Raw genomic sequence first — 20,020 nt, forward strand, 5'->3', positions numbered from 1 at the left:
ACATAAACTCATACCTGTACACATATCAAACGACTATTGGAGCCCTTTAGCTCAACCCAAGGCATATGCTTATATATAGTATACGATCTTTGGGGTCCATTAGCTCAACCCAAGGTCTTACCATATCATACGCCATGAGGTCTTTGGGGCCCATTAGCTCAACCCAATGTCTATGCCTACATGTCGCATATGCCCATTGAGGCCCATTAGCTCAACCCAAAGGCTTGATACACAAATAACATACAAAACGTAATATATGAAAACATGCATATAAAATGCTTTTCAATCACAAGCCTCCACATGGCTTAACAATAAATATTTTTCATGCCCATGCATGCACATTTATCCTCCAAAAATATTACCAAAGAAATGGAATTCAGAGGGAACCATTCAAGAAGCAACTTGATTTTAAGGTAATGGAAAGTCGACTTCCGGCTATGGAAAGTTAACTTCTCCAAAGATTTAGTCGACCCAAATGAGAGTTACATATGAGGAGTCGACTTGGTTAAGAGCTAACTTCTAGATAGTTGACTTATGCTCATGGAAAGTTGACTCTTAACCTCAAAAGTCAACTCCCTACGCACTAAAGTCGACTCTTGAACAACGAAAGTTGACTCTTCAAAGACAGAACCGTGAGAAATGAAAATAGAACCAAGACAAACACAAACAAGATCACCAAATCTTTCATTGCTATTGATCCTAGCCAAGAAAAACACCATTCCTTAGAAATTATAGGGTGGCACAAACCCTATGTGATGTTCCAAAGGCTCCAACAAGATCAACCAAGAATCATGGGAAATTTACAAACATTTCTACATAGACATCATTTTTAAGAACTTTCTTCTAAAATAGAAAGCTTTTCATAAATAAAACAACAAGATCTCAAGATTTAAGGATTTATAATTAGGAGAGGAGTTAGAACTTGCCTTGTAATATCCCAAAATTTGGAGACAAGTAAAAATAATTAATTTGGGTGTTTGAGGATATTTTAGAATATTTGGAGATTTTTTAGGAAATACTTATCTGTGATATTTTGAGGAAATATGAAATTAAGGTTAATAAATTAAATTATTTGGGGATATTTATGAAATTAATGAAAGAATAAAATAAATTAATTTAGTAAATTAATTTGGAAGTTTTAGGGTGTAAGTGAAATAAACGGAAATTGGAATTTGGGGTGTGTGTGTGTATATTGGAAGTGTTGGGGGTGTTAGTATAATTTTGGAAAAGAGGAAGGGGGTTTCTTTAAAATTAATGAGCAACGTATAATAGATGAAGGAAACGGCCAGCCCAGTGGTCGCATGCGCGCGGGTGCAGGCGTGAGGCGCGGGATTGAGCCAAGGGACAGGCGTGCGCTGGGGGAAGAAATAATTTATTTTGGTAGTAGAGGGCGCCCAAAACGGCGCCGTTTTGATAAGGCGGTGGGGGCGGCGTGGCAGCTGCAGGCTGCGACACGTGGCGGCCTCTGGGCCACCCATTTCGCCTTGTGCTCAAAGCAGCATTCTGATGTTCTTTTAAAGGCCAATTTTGAAGGAAAATAGAGAGGAAATTGAGGGGAGAAAATGAAGAAGAAGCAATGCGTGCACAGTGAAGAAAAGTTAGGAAATTAAGTGATTTTTTGAGGCTATTCGGTGTTTAAAATATTATGGTAAGTGGTTTAGATTACTAGAAGTGTTATATATTTAAATTATGGATTTTTCACGGTTAGATTTTATTAATTTAAGTCATGGTTCTTCTAGTCGCAGCAAAACATTTTACTTCGCAACGGGAGCGTAGAAAAGTCAAGAATCAATCTCTTTCAGGCAAGCTCCTAACCCTATCCTCGCATTATTTATTTCTCGTGAAAGTATTCGAGGTTTCTTGTATTTTAAACTCTCCCTCACCTTGACTCGGTTCCACACTTTAATAATAATACTCCGCGTGGCAACCACCATATGATTTATATGTTATTAATGAGGTTGTTGTTGATGAAAAAAGTTAAGCAAAGATATATTGGTATCTTTCATTTCGACCGTTATGGAGCTTTGTATCGCTCCATTTTCCTTGGGAATGATGCTGAACCCGATGGGTTAGGTTCTTAGAAGAGTCAATATGATTTATGGGGTTATGTTAAAGAGTTTAATTAGACAAATAGGTGGTTCATTTCCATGTTTATAAGGGATGAGAATGAGAACGGTATTGTGATGTTCATGAGATTATGTACATGAAGAGTTATGGAGAAATGTTGTGTAATGCTAAGTTTAGAGGATATAAAGTTAATAGTGTCAGTAAGTGTGTCTGAGGGTATGGGTACAAAGCCACTAACTGTCGACCGTGGGTCGTGGCAGTTGATAGCTGGATGTATGGGCGCCAGTCATTGATTGTTACGATAAGCGCTAGATGGCCAGAAGAGTTGGTACTCCAGATTCCCGCCTTGGTTTGTGCATATCATGATATGGGTGCTACATAGGGCTTAGGTTGCATTCACTGTTGGGACATGCTTTGTGTGTGATGGGATGTGTGAGCATTTGCATGACTCGATCGGTCCAAGAGCCAACTTGGGTTCCTTAGGTGAGCTGGTGCATTTAGAGCATATTGCATGTGTGTATTCTTATGTGAGCGTAGCATAGCCTAATGCTTGGTTTATGAGGGCCTTGTTATCACGTTTATGCTACAAAAGCCGTTGCATTTCTTATTTGTTGCACTACATGGTGAGAATGTGCGTTTTAGGTGATAAGTATGGGTGGTAGGCGTGGTCACGGTAAAACCTTGGGGTAAGACCCACGGCGGCGTGATCCACGACGTGGCCACGGTGAGACCCATGGCAGCGTGGTCCACGATAAGACCTTGGGGTGAGACCCACGGCAATAATAAGACCCTGGGGTGAGACCCACGGCAACATAAAGACCTTGGGATGAGACCCACGACAACAGATTATGTTGTGAGCGACAAGAATGGACATGTAAGGGAAATAGTATGGAGGTAGCTTATAAAAGACTGCTAACAGGTTTGTGTGTTGGACTTGAGTGTCGGTGTGTGTTTTATGTGGGCCCCAAGGACCGTTTATGTGAAATTTATTAGAGGAGAAAGGTTGTGTTAGGTAGCAGACAGCTAACGTAAAACTTAGTCGGATCCAAAACATGAACTTTAGACAAATTATGAAAAATCGTTTGGGCGTGGGCATAACCCTTCATAGCGACATGCTACACTGCCCCCCGTGTAGTGACAAGTGAGCTAGGGCCGCTACATCGGCGCCCGGATGTAGTGATAAATGAGCAAGAGTTCCCGCATTTGCTTGGACGGATGTGGGGTAAAGAAACTAGTCCAAAATCAAAATCAAAACCAAAATCAAAATCAAAACCAAAACCAAAATCAAAATCAAAAACAAAATCAAATTCAAAGTCAAGGCCAAAAACAAAATCAAATCCAAAGTCAAGGCCAAAAACAAAATCATAGATTAAGAATTGGGTCATGGAACATAGGAACATTAACAGGCAAAGCTATGGAAGTGGTGGATGTGATGATTAGGAGAAAAATTAATATTATGTGCCTTCAAGAGACGAGATGGGTAGGGAAAAAAGCAAAAACTTTATCAAAAGCTGAATATAAAATATGGTACACAGGAACTGATCGAGCGAAAAATGGAGTGGGGATTATTATGGATAAAAGCTTAATAGATGAGGTAGTGGATGTAAAGAGAATAGGGGATAGGATTATTATGGTGAAGATTAGCCTAGGAAGAATGACTATGAATATCTTTAGTACATATGCACCACAAGCGGGGTTAGGTGATGAGATAAAAGCAAAATTCTGGGAGGACCTAGAGGGACTCATACAAATGATACCAAGAGGAGAGAAAGTGATTATAGGAGGTGACTTAAATGAGCACGTGGGTAGAGACGGAAACGGATATAGAGAGGTACACGGAGGGTATGGATTTGGGGAAATTAATAATGAGGGTAAATCTATCCTAGATTTTGCTATGGCATATGGGATCATTATAACCAATACTAGGTTCAAAAAACGGGACGAACACTTAATCACATATAAAAATATCACCTCAAGCACCCAAATAGATTACCTCCTCATGAGACAAGAGGATCGGTTAAGTTGTAGGAATTGTAAGGTGATACCAGGAGAGTGTTTGACTACTCAACATAGACTTCTAATACTTGATGTCCAAGTAAGAAATTGGAAGAGAAAAAATCACATAAAACAAAATCCAAGAATCAGGTGGTGGAATTTAAAATCGGAGAAACAACTAATCTTCAAAGAAAAATTAAGGGGTAGAAGGGAATGGAATGGAGAAAGACAGACAAACCAAATGTGGAAAGAAATGGCTAATGCTCTGAGAAGCACGGCAAAAGTAGTCTTTGGAGAGACAAATGGTAGAGCCTCTAACCTTAAGGAGTCTTGGTGGTGGAATGAAGAGGTACAATTGAAAATTAAAAATAAGAAAACTTGTTATAAGGCGGTATATCAATGCAACAATGAAGAAAATAAAAAAAAATATAAAGAAGCAAAAAAGGCAGCAAAAAGAGCTGTTAGTGAAGCAAGGTCAAAAGCATATGAGAATCTATATAAACGACTTGATACAAAAGATGGAGAAATGGATATGTATAAATTAGCTAAAACAAGAGAAAGAAAAACACGGGATTTAAATCAAGTGAAATGCATAAAAGATGACAATCAAAATGTTTTAGTAAATGAGAGAGCGATTAAGGAGAGATGGAAGGAGTATTTCACAAAATTATTCAATGATGGTGGTGACACAAGAGTTAGGTTGGGACATCTTAGTAACTCTGAAGGGAATGTGAGCTACATATTCTATCGACGCATAAGTTCAAATGAAATAAGACAAGCATTAAAAAAGATGAAAAATCACAAGGCAGTGGGACCAGATAATATACCAATAGAAGCATGGAAATGCATGGGAGAAGAGGGAATCTCCTGGCTAACGCAACTATTTAACGTCATCCTTAAATAAAAAAAAGATGCCAGATGAGTAGAGGAAGAGTACTTTGGTTCCTATATACAAGAACAAATGAGATGTTCAAAACTGTGAAAATTATAGAGGAATTAAGTTAATGAGTCATACCATGAAACTCTGGGAGAGAGTAATAGAGCAGAGGCTCAGAAAGGAAACAAAGGTGTTAGAAAATCAGTTTGGTTTCATGCCTGATAGGTCAACAATGGAAGCTATATATTTACTGAGGCGTCTAATGAAAATGTATCGAGATCATCAGAAGGACCTACATATGGTGTTTATAGATCTAGAAAAGGCCTATGATAGGGTCCCTAGAGAAGTATTATGGAGGGTTTTAGAGAAGAAAGAAGTCAAAATAGCCTATATACAAGCCCTTAAGGACATGTATCATGGTGTAGAGACAAGGGTCAGAACATGCGGAGGGGATATTGAACCATTTACAACTACAATAGGACTGCATCAAGGTTCTGCACTAAGTCCATACTTATTTGCCCTAGTAATGGATGAACTCACTAAAGATATTCAGACAGATGTGCCATGGTGTATGCTATTTGCAGACGACATAGTGTCGGTGGATGAAACAAAAGAAGGAGTGAACACTAAGCTTGAGTTGTGGAGAAACAATTTAGAATCTAAGGGATTTAAATTAAGTAGAAAGAAAACAGAATATATGGAATGCAAATTTAGTAAAAATGCAAGAGTGGATGATGTTATAATAAAATTAGAAGACCAAATCTTACAAAGAAAAGACTATTTTCGATATTTGCGATCAGTGATTCAAAAAGATGGAGAAATCCACGAGGATGTCGCACATAGAATTAAGGCAGGTTGGCTAAAATGGAGAAATGCATCGGGGGTGTTATGTGATGGTAAAATCCCATTAAAATTGAAAGAAAAATTTTATAGGACAGCTATAAGACCAGTCTTGCTGTATGGCTCAGAATGTTGGACAGTCAAATACCAGCATGAGCAAAAGACGAGTGTAGTGGAGATGGGGATTTTAAGATGGATGTGCGGACATACAAGAAAGGATAAAATTAGAAATGAAGTTATTCGTAATAAGGTAGGAGTAGTGCCAATCGAGGAGAAGATGAGAAAGACTAGACTAAGATGGTTTGGTCATGTGAGAAGGAGACTAAGAGACGCTCCTGTGAGGAGAGTTGATGAAATGGAACAATTAGTCACAAAAAGAGGTAGAGGTAGACCCAAGAAGACTTTGGGAGAGACATTCAAATTTGATATGAAATATATGGATCTAAATGAGGATATGACAAAAGACAGAAATACATGGAAGTCTAGAATTCATGTAGCCGACCCCACATAATAGGATAAAGGCTGGATATGTTGTTGTTGTATCTAGTAGTAAGGCAGGTATTGGGTATGGCATGACATGACGTTGCATTGGCATGCATTATATGGGGTGTCTTGGGAAGAGTCCAATCTTAAACTTATAGCCTTTCTTTCTAGAGCTTGCTGAGTCTCGCGACTCACGTTTGCTTTCCATCATTCCAGGTAAGAGAAACGTCTGTGATAACAGGTACGTTCAGCGGAGATTGGGTCCAGACCGTCGTGTCATGGTAGCAAGTGCAAAACTCTCCCGAGACTAGGTCATGGGTGTCATTGTGCCGATATTAAGATTAATGTTTTATATTTTTGAGATGAATGTGTATTATGTAAGTTCAGGTGGGCCCAAGTGGTGGAATGGTTATGTAAAGAGGATTAAGAGATGTTATAATAAAAGAAAGATTATAATTTTAATAAGGGTTGTGTGGGAGGAGTAGTTGTGTTATTGTTCGATATCATTTTAGTAATGACCCTCTCACGGATCCTCTATGCGCGCGGAGGCTCTGGGAGACGGGCTGTTACATGCCTTATCTTGTTTTTCCTTTGATTCTTGCTTGAAGAAAATGGCCACAAAGATGATATCCTCCAACCACCACCAGAACAAGGAGAAAATCTAGCAAATGAAGAAGATGGTGAAGAACAACAACCAACCTTCACAAAACCCCCTCTTGGAGCTCTTATAATCAAGGAAGCAGAGAAGAAGAAGGAAGAAGAATATGAGAGCTTCCACAACCAACTCAAGAAAAATCTCCAATTTTGCCTTCTTTTTACCCTTTAACCCTATATATATATATCACATATATTTATTAACTCAATTTCCTTATTTCTCATAATTGCAAGGCTTTAGCTCACATGCCATATAAATAGACACACCTTGAATACGGTAGCCCCCTTTTCATTTATCCCAATTTTGACTTTCCAAGCCACTCAAATTCTTCTTACTTGATTTTTTCCACATGCCACCTCATTTGCTTATTCTTCCCTCTTACTTTGACTTCCCAACATACACACAATTCTTCATTTGCCTTAATTTTCACCTTTGACTTTGAATTTCCAACATCAAATTTAGCTTATTTCACTTTGGCTATTCAAACATTTCACGTAACCTTTCTTCCCAACAAAATACATGTTACCTTTAACCCCCACTTGGCCCACGAATAACTAATAAGTCACAATTAAATCAACATAGAACTAATTAACCTATCCATTTTCGTTTATTCTTTTCCCAAAATGCCAGGTCGTTACAATGCTCGTTATATGAATGAGTTCATTAAACAAGACTATTAATATCGAATCACATGGATCCTTACTGACAGGTCAATGATTCAATGTTAGCTGTGCATGAGCAACTAGTCTTTAGAAATAATTGTTCTAATTATATAATTGTTCTAATTAAGAACACTTATACATATCTATGTGCTTAATTTAGTGGTGCATGAGGTATGTGTACATCAGATATGGAATCTATCACCCCGGGGTATGCGATGAGGACATCTTATGTGATCGAATAATCTCTTGACGATAAATTCTTGGTCGAGGTATTATGACAATGGAAAGTATTCCATAAATTGTGTCATATTAGTCAAAAAAAAAAAAAATTTGGATTTGATCATATGATAAGATTGAGAGATTTGACCTTCTATCCATGATCTCATATCTTGTTGGGATATAGTATGATAGAAGAACATTATTGCATAGAGTTGTAGTAAAAAGGTTCACTATACCCACTTTACATTAAATTGGCTAATCATGACATACTGTTAGATATCACTCACGACTTACGAGAATTAATATGAGATTATTTTTATTGTAAATTTAATTATGAATCTAGAAAGTTCTACCCAAAAGAAATCATTTTACAAGAGGAGAAGGTTAAATTTGGAGCATTTATTTAAAAAAAATGAAATAAGAATAATAAAGTAATTTTTTTATAAATAAAATTACTAAAATTATTCAAAGTTGGATTAGTATTTAATGCTAGCATATTAAATCCTAAACCAAACGTGCCCTAAGATTTTATGTGAGTTTCTTATAAATAGGAACATACCACATAACCCTAGACATAATAATCTAATAGAAAACTTTTGAAAAAGTTTTACCACTCTTCTTTCTTCTTAAATCTCTCTTGGATCAATGTGATTTCGTGTGGATGGACTTGTCATCCTACACTTGAAGATACGGGGGGTGAACATACTTTACAATCGGATTGCAACAAAAAGGTATTTATCCATTTTCTTCCTCATTTATTAAATTATTAAATCAGAAAAATGTGATATCTAAAATTATTTTTTTCGCTATGTATGATCTGATCTAATCCAATAGAAGAAGGGGAATTTTTGGTGAAAAATCAAAAGAAAATAATTAATGGAGGTTTGAGAAAGAGATAATGACGTAAATATGAGTAAGGGTGAGCAAAAATTCAAATTAACTGAAATAATTAAATTGAATTGACTGAAATTATCCTTTCAATTTGGTTAGGTTTGTATTTTGATTCGATTTAATTTTTTCTTTGAATCTTTTGATTAACTTGATTTAGTTCAGTTCTATTAATTGTGATAAAATAACTGAACTAATCGAACTGACTGAAGTAATCAAAATGCTATTATTTTGAACATTTTTATACATAAGCAAACCCTAATTATAAATCTGGAAAGAAGTGCTGACGCTTAACACCCTCTCCCACTTTTTGTCCTTTGCAAGATCTATCTTTTTTCGTCTTTATTGTCTTCACTTCGTCATCTTATGTCTTCACTTAGTTGACTCAGATCTCGTCATCCTGATCATCACTCTGTTGTGTCTTCATTGACTTAGATTGTTTGTCTTCAGCCCTCTTCTCTATCCGTTTCTTTACCTTTGCTTCCTTATGCAAAGTAGGCACAAACGCTCATTTTCTCCTTTGTAACTTATCTCTCTTCTCTTCTTTGTCTCTATGAAAAAACAAAATATTGAAGTAACCTACATTTTGCCTTTAATGGAGGTTCATTTAGCATCTTTATTAAAATTTTAATTTTTTTTAATTAATCGATTGAATTGATTTTTTTTTGATTTATTTAGTTGATAAAAAACTTTTATCTGTTTGATTTAATTCTCATATGAATTTTGATTTATTCAATTTTTTAAATTCACTTGGTTCGATACCCACCCTTAGATAGGAGATCAATAAGAATGGCAAAGAAGAGTTGAGATAGGTGGGAATTCTTCTAAAATGATAGAATTTTTTTTTTATTTTTGATTAAATTTAATTTAATATAATTTTATTTAACTTAATCAATTTAATTTAACTTAGAGAATTTATCATAAAAAATATTTTTTTAAAATAATCGTTCTTGCGCGGCTCCTGATGTTTGTGTTCTTAATAAATCGCAAGTTAAGTCTTTGACCCTTACGTAAAGTGAAAATCAAACCCATAATTCACTAAATTGATATTGGCATATTACTTATTTGATCCAGCATTCTATATTGAAGGTAAAAAAAAGAAATGCCCTTTTGTCTTTTTGCTAAATCGTGTGCCCTTGGTTCCAACACGTCTCCACTCTCCAGCCTTCTGTCTTCCTCTGCCGCGGTCACTGCACAGCTGAAGCTGAACACACGCTGATCCGAACACAAGAACATCCCAAAATTCCTGCAATGGAATCTCGAATCTCCACAGGTCTAGCCCTCCTCTCTCCCCATCAACCTGCAGACGATTTCAACACTCTATTCAATCACCTCAACACCGCTCTCATCTCCCCCTCAAGAAGCCGTAACCAAGCCATTCCCAGAACCCAAAAAATTGATGCAAACCCCCAAAATCCCCTTCCCACTCTCAGATTCTCCTCAACCACCGTCTCTTTGGAGTCACAAATCCGAAACCCACAAAAACCCACTTCCCGGAGCTGGCTCAAACCCGCCGGGAGAGGCTCCCCCGGCGTCCGCTCTCTGTTCAAGAACCTGTCCGTCTTCGAGCGCGCGCTCATCGGCGCCGGCGCCGGCGGAATTGCCGGCGCCTTCACTTACGTCTGCCTTCTCCCGCTCGACAATGTCAAGACCAAGCTCCAAACCAAAGGGGCTTCCGAGATTTACAACGGCGCGTGGGATGTCATCGTGAAGACTCTCAAAACCAGAGGAATTCTAGGGTTCTATAGCGGCGTCTCGGCTGTGATTGTCGGCTCCACGGCTTCTTCCGCGGTGTATTTCGGGACTTGTGAATTTGGAAAATCGATTCTGTCGAAATTGCCCCAGTACCCATCTGTGTTAATCCCTCCGACCGCCGGCGCAATGGGAAACATAGTTTCCTCCGCGATAATGGTGCCGAAGGAATTGATCACTCAGAGAATGCAGGCTGGCGCAAAGGGAAGGTCTTGGGAGGTTTTGCTGAGAATTATAGAGAAAGATGGGATTTTGGGATTGTACGCAGGTTACTCGGCTACTCTGTTGAGGAATTTACCTGCTGGGGTTTTGAGTTATTCCTCGTTTGAGTACTTGAAAGCTGCGGTTTTGGAGAGCACTAAACAGGCTCATTTGGAGCCAATTCAGAGCGTTTGTTGCGGCGCATTGGCGGGCGCGATATCGGCCTCATTAACGACGCCATTGGATGTTGTCAAGACGAGGTTGATGACGCAGGCTCATGGGGAGGCCATGAATAAGGTTGCTGCTGCTCTGCACACGGGGGTTTCGGCTACTGTGAAGCAGATTTTGAGGGAAGAGGGGTGGGTGGGACTGACTCGCGGAATGGGGCCGCGAGTTCTTTATAGTGCCTGCTTTTCTGCGATTGGATACTTCGCGTTTGAGACGGCGAGGCTGACGATTATGAATCAGTATCTTAAGCACAAGGAGTCTGGTGAGTTATCTTCTTTCTTGACTTGATTTGGTGGGTGTCATTTGGGTTTTCGTACCATTTGTTTTAATATCATGGCAATGTAAGGGTTATGAGAAGGGTTTGGTTTCAAACACTCATCTTGAGTCAGTTCATTGGTGGTCTCCCTGCTTGTATCAATGCACCAAAAGTATATGCATTGTGAGATTTGACAGTCGTCATGGAGGCAGAATAGCAGCATCACATTGGGCTAATTTGAGTTTGCACAATCTTTGTTAGCTAATGTACGCTATACCCCATGATTCTAGTGCAAAGATGCATCATCTATCTTGAACTATATCAAATGGAGTGGATTGGCAATTGAAGTCTCTAATGTGGGGTGGGATTGTGAAATCATTTTTTTGCTTACTTGGCCTGTTATATAATCTGGAACTGATATTTTAATGCAAAGAAGCTGGAATAAGAGATGCGTTCTTGTATTCAAATTATAGTTATGACCTTGTTGCAGTCTACACGTGGTGTTAAACAGGAATTAAGGATTGTAAGCTTCACTCATCTGGATTCTTTGTTGATCAGCCATGTGAATTCCTTAATAGTTACAAGTTATTCTCTCTTTCACTAATCAATTCCCACAGCTTTAGGACATGGCTTCTAAGTTCATGAGTTCACCCACTTCTAGGAAAATCTAATAATCATATGTCAAATGACCTACCTGCGTGAATTGTTTCCTAGGGAAGATACTCTAAAAAGGTGGTTATTTTTTAACTTATTTTTTCAATTTCACATCCCTGGTTGTATTACACCCCTTAGATATCCTGTCGCTCTCCCCCTACCTGCTTGAATTGTGTCCTAGGGTATTGATTCTAGATGGATGGTTACTTTTCATTTATTTTTTCAATTCCACATCCCTGGCCTCATAACCCCTTAATTTGTCTTGCTTGGACACTTATCGTGTGCAGATCTTATCATAAGCTCTCACACACAATTAAATACATTGTTTATAAGCTTCCTAGGGTATTGATGAACGGGGTTCTCACTGGATCTGTACATGTGAGTATAACACCTACATAGAAAAAGTACACTTAACGGAATGGTTGTGCGGTATAAGGGAGCATATGTGTATAAGTATGGTTTCAAGGATCATTGAATTAATTGAATTTTACACTTGATGTCAACCATCTATAAGTTTTGCAGACAGAACTTTCTGTCAGTCAGTACATCTAAGGTCAAAGTTAACAGTGTCAAGTTTTGTGGAACTTAAATTAAGACAAGTCATGTTTAAGCACTTCTGCAAGACCATTTATTTAACCACGTAAGGTCGTAATTATTTTGTTCTTTAGCAAAGCTCTTAAGTTCTTACTCAAGCACTTTTTTTCTATATTTTAAGTTAAAGATCATGATTAACTAAATTTGGAACTCTACAAACAAATTTCAAGAAATAAATGTGTTCCAGAAAATAAATGGTAGCCTCTTAAGCTCTAACAGTAGGCATCCTTAAGGAATGATGTACCAGATGTATTGGTGAGTCATATGCTGGCAAGTGGTAACATTATAGAAGTTCTCTCTCTCCCTTTTATTAATGAGTGGTAGTAGTTTCTTTCCATGTAATTTATATTCATATATAGAGGGAGGGAGATACTGGGGCCGTGTAGTTTGAACCCTATAATAAGCTGGAAGAGATGTTGTATATATACAGAACCTTTTTCTAAACATTTTATTCTGATTTTAAGTCTGTGCATTTGATGGAATTAGATGTGGTACTTCTATGAAGTTGATTTCCCTCTTGGTTGTTTCACTTTTTTCTTCATGATGACATGATGAGTTCGTTCTTTGCTGGGAAAAATGAGCTTCTCCTATTAGGAGGAATAATACCTCATTCTTAACCACAAATGACTTTGTAACAAAATGGTTTGTTTGTGGACTAAATATAATGCAACTTGACTATGCTGTCGCTGCTTAGCGTGCTGACTGTATTAGACTCGAGCAGTTTACGACTTCAAATTTACTTGTATGCACATGTGAAGGGGAGTGCAGAAAGATCATGCCTGTTTTTTCTGGCTTCTGTCCCAATGTTTCTTCTTTCTTTACTATCTTTCACGAACTGAACTAGAGTGGTGTATGCTAAAGATGCCCGTGAATCCTTACAGTCTTTTGCTTTAGACATTCTCCTCCCCGCCTTTTATGACATGTGAATTGATAGTCGATTTGACTGTTCTTTCGTGAAGAAAGACGAGGAAAAGTACGTTATTGAGTACTTACTAGCCCCTTCTCACTCTTTTTTTTGGACAGAGGCTGGCTAAATTTTTCTGGAGGAAACTGAAGCACATGCAAATGGGAAGGGGTCCATATGGTGGCTCATGGCTGTCCTGCATTGTGGTTCTCATTCATACTCCTCGTGCAGCTTGATTCAACCAAGGACTACACGTAAACAGTAGCTTTTGACACATTTCAGCCCCTTGTGACATCTTCTAAAATTTGATCTTGTTTTTGGTTAGCCATAAGCATCATGATTTTTATTTATCACAATCGGTTCATCATCAAAATGTAACAGTTCTGATCCAAGCACATGAAGATGAGAGTGTGATGACTGTGTAGGTATATATGTTGCTTATACGAGCTGAAGAAGCATTGATGAATTAATTCAATTCACCATTTTTGTACCTCTTTTGTAGCTGAATAACAGATGCACTTTGTTTTTGCTACTTCAACAGATGCCCTTTTATTTTATTGATTATTGTCGTCTATTATGGCTGCTTGGTGGTTGCTAATTTGTTATTGCTTTAGGTATCAAGGGCAAAGTTAGGAACATAAAATGTATGGAAAAAAATGTTTGTTTTTTTATCTTTTCATTACTTTATTTCTGATTTAATGTGTATATGTACATATTTTTCATGTTATCTATTTCCACCACCACTTTCTCATACAGAAAAAGAAAAAACAAGTATTTTACGTTATTTTTATCCACCATTTCCATTCTTCTAAATAAAGAGAAAATATTTTTGTTTTGGTTTTATTCTATTAATTTCATTTACCAAATTACCAAATTGTATGTGAGATAAAGGGGATGGAATGAAAATAGGAGAAAAATGATTTTGTCGTTTAGGATAAGGTGAGATATAATAAATAAAGACATAAAAACTAAATGAAAATAAATAGAAATAGTTTCACTTATTTTGCTTCAAAATCTTTTTTTTTTTTTATCTTCTAAATAGACGCGACAAACAAAATCTAATAAGTTTATAAAAATTTAAATTAACCTTTAACAAAACTTTGACTTCCCATTAAGAGAATGTTAATGGTAATTTATTAATGTAATACATATTTCTCGAAATTTCCAAACATATATATGCATACATATATATATATATCATTCCCTTATTCTCTCTCCGCCTCTCTTTGCCATGCATAATTTGCATTGATGGGATGGGTTTCTAAGTAACAATATCACTGAACCCAAAACCATGAGGCCTCTTCTTCCACTTCCATTCCAACAAACAACCCACCCTCTCCTAAGCCCCAAGATTTCCCTCCAAACCCGCCATGAACTCTTTCTGGCTTCTACTCTTCTTCTTCCTCCTCCTTTCACCGTCTTCCTCCGCCCCTTCCTCGCCGGCGACCAACGTCACCCTCTCCGGCGACGCCCATTTCACCAACAACTCCATCACTCTCACCCAAGAACTCAACTGCATCTCTTCCCACTCCAATTTCCCCCCTCCTTTTGGAATTGGAAGAGCTTTCTATGTCCTCCCAATCCGCTTTCTTGATTCTTCCACCAACGCCACCGCTTCTTTTTCTTGCCGTTTCTCTTTCCAAATCATCCCGTCCTCTTTCTGCCCCTTTGGAGATGGCCTCGCCTTTTTTATCACCTCCGATCCAGATTCCGTCGGCCTCTCCGGCGGCTCCATGGGCCTCCCGGAACAAGATTCCTATCTCGCCGTGGAATTCGATACCAGTTTCAATCCGTCCCTCGGCGACATCAATGACAACCACGTTGGCATTGATGTCAACACTGTTGAATCTCTTTATTCCATCGATTTGTTCCAAAAAGGGATTAGTTTGAAGAGTGGAAAACAAATCACGGCTTGGATTGAGTACATAGATTCAGAGAAGGTGATCAGGGTGTGGCTTGGCTACTCGAAGCTAAAGCCTAGAACCCCTCTTCTCGTGGCCCCAATCGATCTTTCGAACCATTTCGAGGAGTTCATGCACATCGGTTTCTCCGCCTCGAATCGCGGGGGCTCGGCTATTCATCTTGTTGAGGGGTGGAGATTCAAGGCTTATGGATTGGTCCCCTCTGTAATGTCAATGGAAACAGTTGAAGCAGGGGATTGTGTCGTGTGTTTACCAGAAGATTCTGTTGATGAAAAGGGGGAATTCAATCATATGGACAAAAGGGTTAGTGAATTGGCCCTTGGATTGGGCTGCTTGGCTGCATTTATCATCTCTGTATCAACCATTGTTGTCATAATCATCTTTTGGATGATGAGGCGGAAGGGAATTGATAGCCAAGTTTGTGGATTTCAAGGATACAAAGTGCCCAAAAGGCTCTCACTCTCAGAGATAAAATCAGCCACAAAAGGGTTTAACCAGAAGAGAATTATAGGTGCAGGAGGGGCTGCAACTGTGTATGAAGGGTCCCTGCCCTCTTGTGGGGCGGTGGCGGTGAAAAGGTTCAGCCGGGTGAACAGAATTGGTCCCTTTGGCAACCAGTTCACGACTGAGTTTGCAACAATGGTGGGGTGCTTGAGGCACAAGAACTTGGTTCAGCTTCAAGGATGGTGCTGTGAGGGTAATGAATTAGTCCTAGTTTATGAGTTCATGGCAAATGGGAGTCTTGACAAAATTTTACACGATAAAGAGAATCCCCTTATAACGTTCCTTATATGGGAGCGAAGACTCGATATCATTCTTGGCGTTGCGTCGGCTCTTGTATACCTACATGAAGAATGTGAGAGACAAATAATTCATAGGGATGTGAAGACTTGCAATATAATGCTGGATGCTGAATTCAATGCCAAGCTTGGGGACTTCGGCTTGGCTGAAGTTTATGAACATAGTTGTAGCACTAGGGAGGCTACCATACCGGCCGGAACAATCGGCTATCTTGCTCCAGAGTACGTTTATCTGGGCATTCCCACTGTGAAAACCGATGTTTACAGCTTTGGGGTTGTGGTGCTGGAGGTGGCATCGGGGAAGAATCCCGTGGACAGCGATGGAACTCTGCTTGCAGATTGGGCGTGGGGGCTGTGGGAAAGGGGGAGGCTAATTGAGGCTGCTGATTCAAAACTGAAAGGGAAGTTCAATAGGCTGGAGATGGAGAGGATGCTCAGGGTTGGGCTTCTTTGCGTGCACCCCAACTCTGAGAAGAGGCCGACAGTGAAGGAGGCGGCGAGGACGCTTAAAGGCGAGGTAGCGGTGCCCATTTTGCCGGCGAGGAAGCCACTGGTCAGCATTCAATCTGTGCTGCCTGAGGGTTCTGCTGAGATAATGAATTGTGGTGGAGATGAGAATCCTTATTTGGATGAGACTCCTTGGCTGACCCCCAAGACTCATTTTTGGTAGAAATTCAACGGGAAGATATCCAAATTGGAAGAATGTATCATGCATGCGTGAATATGTTAAATGTTTTTCTTTCATATGCATTGAGATCTTGCCCTTTTGTGTTTCTGAAATGCTCGATCGAGTGGCTTTGGCAGTTTGGCTTTGTGATTTTCAAAATGATGGTCCTCTTGGTTTACTGCCCTGCTCGTAGAAATCTTGACTTTGAAGGTTGATGCAGCTGTTTGGAAGATAATTAACCAAGCAAGATTAGGATGGCCATGTGATTTTCAAAGGCAGTGGTTATAGTTAGTTAGTTATCTCTTCTCTTTGCTTTCCATCTCTGTTAATCAAAGTACAGTTGAGTTAAAGAGGAGTTATTAAATAGGAGATCTAAAGGAAGGAAGGGTTTGAGCTAGACACTGCCATAAGAGCTTAGTGGCCAAATGGAAGATCGAAAGAGAGGCTTTGATGATCTAGATGCTGCAACAGGAGACTGACTTAGTGGCCAAACAGAAGATCAATTAATGAAAAATTGGGGCCAGCTGCTTGACATTTAAAGGGAAAGAAACGCGTAATCAGCAAAGTCAATGCCTAGACACAATCCAGTTAGTAAGCTAACCTTAGAAAACCATAATAATGATAATGATGTACTCATTGCTGGTAATTGCTTCAGCCTTGAAGACTCTTTTCTCAACTTCCTTTCTTCTGCTGCTTTCAGTTTCAGGCGCATATAAATATAATATAACCATTCCCCTCACCATCCTTATTTAAGCATTATTTATTTAGATATTGCTTTCGATTGCATTTTCTCTTCTTTCTTCTTCTTCTTTTTCCTTTTTTTATTGGCTCTCTTCTTAATCTTCTCGGAATCACACACAGAATCTACCTCCAGCAATACCCCTTCCTCCTTCCATTTGCTCCTTTTAGGATTCTCTCATCTGTCCCTTTCTTAAGGATCGGATCAACTCGTTTTGTCTTAGTAATTAAGATCAGTAACAGAGGCACGAAAGGGATACAAAGACCGCTTTTGGTAGGATTTCTTTTACTTGTACATTGACTTAACACACTGCCATTTTAATATCTTGTTAAGCATTATCTTTAGTTTATGTTTGATTGAGGAAGGAAATATATTTATAAATATAAAATTGTTTTTACTATCATTTTCTTATTATTATTTATTTATTTATTTTAAAAGCACAAAAGTCTAATTGTAATTTTATTTTCTTTTTTTATTTTCTATCTAACAGAAAATAAAATTATATTATGTTCATTTATGTTTTATTCTTATCGAACAATGAAAATTTAACAAATCTTATATTATTTCTTTTATCTTTACATTATATGTCATTATGTACCATTTCTTTCTCTCTTCAACTTCTCTTCTAAATATGGTGTCAGTAGTTTCAGCAATCTCACTATTAGACCCTCATAAATTATACTATATGGATCATTAAAATATTAATAAAACTTAGTATAACTCGAATTCACAGCTTCAAGCTCTATAGACGAGGTGTTTAAGCTTGGTGAATCCTTAATATTACTCTAAAAAAGATTTTTGGATGACTATCATTGGCTTGTCACATGCTTAAATGAGCAATGTTGTCTCTACAAGAATTAGGCTAATGGGTCGATTGTTATTTGAAGTGAGTAGTGTTGGGATTAGGCTAATAATGTGAAGAAATAGTGATCTAATTGAACAGTCCTATCTTATGTTTGGCATCCCAAACAAGCAAAATATGAACCTTAATAAAATATTGTTTTGAGCAGTGTTTCAAAAATTGATGGAGCAGCAGTATAAGGTCAATAGTAAACGATCAAATTGGGTCAAACCGGGTATTATTATTATTATTTTTAGAGTAATTAATTGCATAAATAGAAAATTACTATAACTTAGAAGTAAAAAAATAATGTAGTTCAATTGAAAAAGGAAGAGAATTAACTGTAAAAACATTATTAATTTTACAGTGTGGAATGATTGTATAAAAATACACACAATACGAATTTATTAAATTATTTTATCTTAAAAAAATTGCTCATCTAATTAGAATAATTATTTTCAAATTGTGTGTGTATATCTATCCTAATATAAAAAGCAACTCCAACTTCAGGTTTTTGGATTTCCCAAAAAAATCCCTCATCCTACCTATAAAAGAGTTTAGAAAAATAAAAAATCACGTGGCAAAACAAGTTAGGGTCAAATATGTAAAACACCATTAATATATTCATTTACTACTATTGGAGTGTACTCCTAAAATTGGGTGAATTGGATGTTTTAAAATTTTCTCTATTTGATATAGGTTTTGTACAAAAATTAACTTATGCATTTTTGTAGCTTTGTAGATAGTGCTGCAAATGTAAACAAAAAATACTTGAAATATGAAAAATCAAAGTATAAGAATCAAAATAGATAGCACACGAAATTTATAGTTATTCGACACAACCCGATCTACTCTACTATCTTAACTTATCACCAACGATTTTAAGAATCTACTAGTAGCTTTTACCATACTCAACTACAACCTTTAAGTAGCTTTTAATAAGCTCAGCTATAACTTTTCTGATACAAAAGTTAGCTTAAGAGGAGGTAAATTAAGTTTTTCACCCTTTTTAAAATATGAACTTAAATAAAAGAAACCGAAATAAGAATATTGTAAATGAAATAATAAGAGCATAACATAGGATGTAAAATGGTTTAGACTCAATTACTTAGTCCACTACCTTGGTTCACAACCAAAAATTTTGCAAACACACTCACAAGTGTATTATATTACCTTGCAGTTTTTACAAACTCAACTAAAAACCTCCACAATTGACTTTTTACAAAAAGACTCAACAACAACCACTATATTTTCACAAGATCAAGCATAATATTTACAAGAGGGATGTTTTTTCACAAATAAGCTCAGCCACAACTACTATTTTTTAAAGGATTAGGAGTAAGCTTTACAAGAGTTTCACAAATGATGTAAAAAAAATTCTCAAGAGAAAAAATATGAAATACATATTACAAGTGTTTTTTTGAGCAATGAGAGTTTACATGATAATGAATGTAAAACACTCTCTTTTAAAAATCTCACAAAGAATTGAAAGTGTAAACTTGTCAGAAGCAAGAAGTAATTGAAAGAAGATTGCTTGAAGCTCTAGAAGTTCGTTAAAGTATGCATGAGTGTTAGAACAGTAGATTCTATGGCACACACCAAGAAGGGGGTGAATTGGTTATTTTAAAAAAAACTTAATTGATAGAACTTTGAAATCCTTTTGATTGAAAATAAATAACTCAATGCACGTGAAGATAATGAAATGCTAGCAGTGATAAATAAATAAAAAGAAACATAAGCAAGAGAGAACACAAAGATTTATAGTGGTTCGGCTTA

General features: G+C 37.5%; 2 protein-coding genes across 2 annotated transcripts; both read left to right on the forward strand.

Moving 5' to 3' along the window:
- The first annotated feature begins 9,820 nt into the window (after positions 1–9,820).
- On the forward strand, positions 9,821–13,388 carry LOC127798713 (protein MITOFERRINLIKE 1, chloroplastic). Its single transcript, XM_052332266.1, has one exon. It carries the CDS (start codon positions 9,938–9,940, stop codon positions 11,153–11,155), a length of 1,218 nt encoding a protein of 405 aa, XP_052188226.1. The 5' UTR covers positions 9,821–9,937; the 3' UTR covers positions 11,156–13,388.
- Positions 13,389–14,520: 1,132 nt separating this feature from the next.
- Positions 14,521–16,764, forward strand: LOC127800142 (L-type lectin-domain containing receptor kinase S.6). The gene has a single exon (XM_052334590.1). The coding sequence runs from the start codon at positions 14,646–14,648 to the stop codon at positions 16,665–16,667; it is 2,022 nt and encodes a 673-aa protein (XP_052190550.1). The 5' UTR covers positions 14,521–14,645; the 3' UTR covers positions 16,668–16,764.
- Positions 16,765–20,020: the final 3,256 nt, after the last annotated feature.

The sequence above is a fragment of the Diospyros lotus genome, chromosome 4, assembly GCF_014633365.1.
Source record: "Diospyros lotus cultivar Yz01 chromosome 4, ASM1463336v1, whole genome shotgun sequence".
Lineage (NCBI taxonomy): Eukaryota > Viridiplantae > Streptophyta > Magnoliopsida > Ericales > Ebenaceae > Diospyros > Diospyros lotus.

Bases quoted from the DNA above. Each gene is read 5' to 3' on its own strand.
- LOC127798713 (XM_052332266.1), top strand. From the start codon at position 9,938: ATGGAATCTCGAATCTCCACAGGTCTAGCCCTCCTCTCTCCCCATCAA.
- LOC127800142 (XM_052334590.1), top strand. From the start codon at position 14,646: ATGAACTCTTTCTGGCTTCTACTCTTCTTCTTCCTCCTCCTTTCACCG.